The sequence below is a fragment of the Olea europaea genome, unplaced genomic scaffold, assembly GCF_002742605.1.
Source record: "Olea europaea var. sylvestris unplaced genomic scaffold, O_europaea_v1 scaffold134, whole genome shotgun sequence".
Classification (NCBI taxonomy): domain Eukaryota; kingdom Viridiplantae; phylum Streptophyta; class Magnoliopsida; order Lamiales; family Oleaceae; genus Olea; species Olea europaea.
In genome coordinates this window covers 659,913-666,515 of record NW_019230887.1, presented here as the reverse complement: position 1 = coordinate 666,515, position 6,603 = coordinate 659,913, and the positions used below count along the sequence as shown (strand labels likewise).

The following is a 6,603-nucleotide window of genomic DNA, read 5'->3' as shown; positions in this document are numbered from 1 at the left end:
ATTATGGAGAATGAATAATGATTGACGATGTACGGTATGACAGATATTGAAGTGAACATGAGCAACTCCGACAATAATATCTTTGAATTGCATGTCATACGAACATTACGGATAATGAATAATGATTGACGATGTACGGTATGACAGATATTCATGTGCACATGAGAAAATCCAACAATAATATCTTCGAATTGCATGTGATATGAATATTTATATGAATATTACGGAGAATATTCGTATACTATTGGACATGCTCTTTTAGAATAACATAAACATACGACTACCACTTCAATACGGCATCTAACAGGAACGCAACACCGTCAATCGAGCTTACCTAGTAAAAATTGGCCCCCGACAGAATTTGGATTCCACATACACGAATTCCACACTACCTTGCAATCATGTAAATGTTTTGCCAAAAATACCTTATGTCTTCTCTCTTCGGCCTCCCCCTGGTGTACGGAGTCCTTGTAGATACAACAGGACGTCAGACGCGGGTCAATCGTCGTCTCTTTGTGGTGGGTGGGTCATTGCATTGCACGAGTATGCTGGCCTCCCCCGGCATGTTCATCGCACCGCTTGCAAAACAATTCCACAATAATTAGCACTTCATCCATTTGTATCAGGAATTTGGGTTAGGGTGACATCATGAGTTCTCCACCGCAATCTACTTACCATCCACCTCCGCTACGCCACTAGTGTATGCAATAGGTTTGTCCTGGCGGTTCCCCGAACCACCAGAAGGTACTTCATCATCGTCACTATTATTTTCTGATTCGAAATCCATGCCGCATCCACCTAGTATCAAATGAACATGCGACGAAAAATTAGTAACACTGTATACTTCAAACAGTCAAGTATACGTACTTGTGCATGAGGTCATACGTAAGTAAATGATCCAAATATTACGCGTTATTGTACGCAGTGAAATAAAAGTATTCCACTGTAGTGTACTTACCCTTCGCCTCCACTACGCCAGTAGGGGACGCAACACGGTCGTCCTCACGTTTCCCCGAACCATCGGAAGCTACTTCGTCATCGTCACTATTCATTGGTGGTTCGAATTCCATGCCGGCTCCACCTACGCATGAGTACCAACATACCCAATATTAGAAACCGCGCGTCGTTCAGGATTTACAGTATACACACTTCGGAATGAGGTGACACCTAAGTACGAAAGCAAATATTATGCATTACTTAACACACGTACCGTTCCGCTCTTGCATTTCCTTGTCCATATCTTCATCTTGATCGACCAGCAACCGGGAGATGCCTCTTCCATGCACTACAAAACAACATTTACAAAGATGTAAGGGGGTTACGTATTTGGTAGTATCAAATATTAAAGATTGCATGAAAATGAATCCATCGTAATTGATGCACATACCTTGCGGTTCCACACATTTCGGGACAGGGTCGATCTCGCCTCCATTTCTGTCTAAGTCACAAATCTTACATTTACTCAATGTCAGCAAACATAAGTAATATATAGTAGATCAAAAATTAAATGTAGTACGCATACCATGCAGTAAACTACCTAAAACTGTGGGCTCGTTGGCCGCCTGAGCCATAGGTGGAGTACTTCTAGAGAGAGATGGGGGGACGAGGGTAGAAATGAAGTCCCTGACCTTGACAAATTCATCGATCACGTGCTGTATGATCTCAAGCTTGATTGTGCAGAGGTGAATTTCGATGAGCGTTCTTTGATCCAGCAATAGTTCCTCCACCTCAGCTCTCGTGAGGCTCGCTCCAAAGGTTTGACCTTGTCGTACATAAGATGTGGAGGGTGCATGACTGGGAGAAGTACGTCTGTGCATAGGGGGAGTGGAATATGTCCCAGTCTACGGTGTACGAGTATGCTCATCCTCACTATCCCACTGTCCCTCTCGTCTGAGGCCTCTCCGTTGCCGTCTCCACTCTTATCACCTCCAGTCTCTTCACCGGCTCCCTCGTCGTCACTGTTGCCTGACTCCTCATCGTCCTTGGAGCCTCCTCCACTGGAAATCAATGCGCACCCCCCTCGAGTTTCCAACATTATTCCCACTGGCCAAAGGCGCTGGGTGAAGCTGTGAAGGGATAATGTCCCTTGCAACGTCATCCAACGCAGGTACAGTACGATCTTCAAACGGCAAGAGGGTGGAGATATATGGTTGCCCAAGCTCAGCTTCAGTGGGATGAAAAGTCGCGGACACGTGCAGCTACAACATAAAGGAACTCAGTGTCACCACAAATGTAACGACTAAAAACACATGCAGATCGTGTGCAGGAAACGCAATCCAATACCTTAATGTTCTTGAAGAATACATCATACGTTCGTTGCTGTGGCTGTTTGGTGCACGTCCAACTCAGAAGCTGTGGGGATTGATGACCCAATCGCCAAGCAAATCGCTCCCCAATTTTTGGCATTGCCTCGAATGCCCAGATCTGTTACAGCAGATAGTAAGTGTGAGTTGAACATTAAAGGAACCAATGACAATACATTTCCGATGAAATAATGAATACGTTGTACAAAATTTTAGTGTAGTACCTGCATGGCAATGGGAAAGCCGTGAACTGTATAAGTAATCGTCTTCTCCTTCTTATTTATGGCATCTACAAATTTTCATCCCAGACGGCGTCGGAAGCCCCTTATTAGACGAATGTACAATACTCTACCCCAAGGGTAGGAATAAAACATGTCCAGATCGTCCACGATCGACAGTGTGGGAAGTTCAATACCGACATAGCTATCCGGAGCATTGAACACTCCTTCGATGATTAGAGCAAGCCCAAGCTTGTACCGATCTGCCCGGGGCGTCGACGGCTGGAGAAATGCCTTCTCAAGTTCGACACATGAAATCCTGTCCATTGATTTGAAGTATTTATCCTTCAATCTCCTCTATTGCAGAACTCGGTCCATCGCGTCGTCATCTGGAAGAGGACCACACATTAAACCCGTGACGAGAGCATACTCTTGCAGGCCAAACCTCGCTAAGTGGCCTTGCACTTTGAACCGTATTTGACAGGCCTTTTCAGTTCGTATGCAGCGAAAAACGAGCTGCTGGATTAGTTGGGCTGAGAATTGGAGATCTTGAACCTCGGATAAGAACCCTAGTACACTGCCGGTCATCAAAATGCTCGAGGACTGTCTTCACGTACCGTAGATTGCTTCGCTGTGAGATGTGGGCCCTCAGCCGCGCATTCTTTGGAACTAGATATTCGAAATCCATGCACCCTCCTGTAGTTTAACAAAAATTTAATACGTCAGATCGTAGTATTTCAAGACACACGACACGTCGGGACGGAAAAAATTGAACCACATTTGGACAAACAAGGTGCAATGATGAATCAATCAACAAATGTCCAGATCATAGCATTGCAATGATGTTAATGCAAAAGCACACATGCAATGTTGGAACCCCTTTGAATGCGCAAATTTGTAGCATATTCTATTCATTCATCCATTTTAAATCTCATATAATGTTTCAGTTCCTGATGAAATTATGGGAAGTTTATATGACATACTTTTGATATATATTTTTTTGATTTTGTGGTAGTTTCTGTTTTTAATTTAATATAGTAGTAAAATAATATATATATATATATCCCCTGTAGTAGCTCAGTACATAATTTCGTTTGGCCTAAACATGGCTTCCCCTCAACATGAATCCCATTCACTTTCTTCCCATTTATCGTTCCAACCTTTTTGTAACCTCTCATAGTTGCATTCACCTTGAAGCTTCTTCCACTATTACTCTCTGTGCCTGTCCTTCGACATGAAGTGTTAACCTTCCTACATGCATTTTCTCTTAAATATTAAATTAAAAACAGAAACTACCACAAAATCAAAAAAATATATATCAAAAGTATGTCATATAAACTTCCCATAATTTCATCAGGAACTGAAACATTATATGAGATTTAAAATGGATGAATGAATAGAATATGCTACAAATTTGCGCATTCAAAGGATTAATACAATCTTTCCTTAATTTATATTGTAAATTACTTGTTGCAGTACATGGTTCTTGCTGTTGCAAATCCAAAGGAGCCAAAATTCGAGGAAAAACCACAAAAGTGTCTTAATGACAACAGCAGGTATGTGGTTGCCGGTATATACAGAGGAAATCGTATCTATTATACACTCAATTTATATTTATTTTTTTCCAAAATTTCCATTCTTCATGTGTCTGCTTCTATATATAAACTTTAAATTCTCTGCCATGGTTTCTGTATTCTTTTGAAGTTGCCTTGACTATGCACTAGCTTTCGTAGTTTCTCTTTAATTTAGTTTAAACTCAGGTTCTCCAATCAGTGGTTCCAATCAAAGATGAAGAGGTGGTTCTTGGACAATATGAAGGTTATAGGGATGACCCGACAGTTCTCGACAACTCAAACACCCCTACTTTTGCAACTATGGTTCTTAGAATACATAATGAAAGATGGGAAGGTGATATGGAATATCAACTCTTTTGGCATGTTTGGTCAGATATTTGGATGCTACTAGACAACATGAACAAAGAACATAAAGCTAAATTTTTATTTTTTTATATTTTCTTGTCAAGTATTGCGTACCATAGATACACTTTAGGCCTTAATATTTACTATAGTAGAGCAGAATAGGGGTATCCATGTAGCCAATCGAAAATGACGCTCAGTTTTGTTCACTTGAAGAGTTGTAAACTATTTTCACATTGAGGGAGGAAAAAAAACAGAGAATACTTTTGTGTTGTCTAGTAAGAATCGCATGTGCGAACCTTCAATTAAGTTTGGTTTGACGTGAAATTGAAATTACTTGCTGTTGGTATACCTTTTATACCTAAGTTTATTCACAGTTTATTGAAAGCAAGCTACATTAAACTCATTCCTAAAAGATGTTTCAGGGATAGCATTGTCTAATTCACCAACTTAAGTAGATGACTCATTGGGATTTGAATTCATATTCATTCCTACATTATGACAAACACCTAATATGCACATCTTTAATTTTCTAAAATTTTTAATTTTTCTACCTACTAACTCCATTCAATTAATCCAAATACTCATTTATATGTATAATAACTCAAAATGGATTTTTCACATATAAATTTTCATATCATACGTACAACATAAAAAAGCTTCAACATATCATCATCCCAAAATAGGTCTACGCGGTAAAAACATTTTCTCTTCTCCACAAAATTATAAAAACGGAATAAAACACCAACCTGAAGATACTAGGGATGGTCGACGACAACTGTGGGCTGATTCACGGCGATTGTCGACGGTTGGGCGTCGGACGATTCGAATGACAGGGAGTCAGTGCTCGGCTTCTACTGATTCGAATGTTAGAGGCGACTGAGTTTGTATTTTGTTATGGTCGTCTTCGACAGTGAACGTCTTCACGGTGGTTGTCGACGGTTCGTAGGAAGAGATTCCAGTTAGAGAGTGAAATGGGTTTTAGGCCGGTTTCTTTTTTTCTTGTTTCACCTTCTTCCTTTCTTTCTTCTATTTCCAACGTTTTTTCCTGACATTTCACAGGTTTTTGTACAATTTTTAATAGTCTAGTGATATAACATTTAATGAAGGACACATAAGGTATTGAAATTATTCAGAGGGGCAAAAAAGTCCGAAAATGACATTTTTGATAGAACTTTAAAAATATGACATTTTTGATAATGCAAAGTGAAATTTTGACTCTTTTTCTAATTTCCTCTAAAAACTATGGCTTGAATATAAGCCAATCTTTTTTAAATGGTTTAAAATTAAAGATGGGTTACAAATTTGGAATTACTGAAACTGTACCACAATCGAACTAGTTGGCTCGATTCATTTGGAGTTCAAATTTATTTGATTCTTGATTGAACCGAATTTTCATTGTATCATAAATGTATTCTTTTATGTTATATTTTGGAGCGTAAAAGAAATAGACCAAACCATTATAGTTTGATTCGCTTCCTTGGAACAGGTGTTGGAAGTGCGTTCGATTGATTGAATATCGATGAATCTAGAAAAGAGGGTTGAGGGTTGGAACGAACATATAACAAGAAACCATATAGTTTATGTATAGAATATTTCTCTTTACTTCTCGGTTGTGTACATTTTCATTCTCATCAAAATTGGCTCGAATCGTACCACGGTTAAGACCTTTTCATACATTATAATATAATGCACACTATTTATTAGGACATCTGTTTGTTTCAAGAAAATTAGGCCCTCCATTGCATGCCCTTAATATTAGGCAGAACTTATCTGCTCCACTTGTTCTTGCGGTTCACTTTCTGCCTTTAACCTCTTTTCATTAACAGATTAAAAACTTCACATTAAACAAATCTGAAACTAATAATTCTGTTTTTCCAAATCAAACAAAGAAAAAAATGGCCTTCTATGGCACTGTACAAAAATGCAAGGCTTGTGGCAAAACTGTTCATTTTGCTGAGACTATGTCTGCAGATGGTGTTCCTTATCACAAAACCTGCTTCAAATGCAGCCATTGCAACGGGCGCCTCGCGGTACGACGTCTTTAACTTTTCGAGTTTTGGGTTGGGTCGTACGTTAAACATTTGTTGAAGATATAAACATGAAAAATGAAGTTTATTTCGTAAATTCTAGATGAAGAGGTGCATGAATCTCGCTATAAGATGA

At 39.3% G+C, this 6,603-nt stretch overlaps 1 protein-coding gene across 1 annotated transcript in view; it reads left to right on the top strand.

The window, feature by feature from the left end:
- The first annotated feature begins 5,729 nt into the window (after positions 1-5,729).
- LOC111375120 (LIM domain-containing protein WLIM2b-like) overlaps positions 5,730-6,603 on the top strand; it is a 2,521-nt gene continuing 1,647 nt past the window's right edge. Inside the window, exons 1-4 of the mRNA XM_022997913.1 lie at positions 5,730-5,759; positions 5,875-5,935; positions 6,145-6,221; positions 6,267-6,470. Coding sequence (XP_022853681.1) covers positions 5,730-5,759; positions 5,875-5,935; positions 6,145-6,221; positions 6,267-6,470 — 372 coding nt within the window. The remainder of the gene's footprint in view (positions 5,760-5,874; positions 5,936-6,144; positions 6,222-6,266; positions 6,471-6,603) is intronic.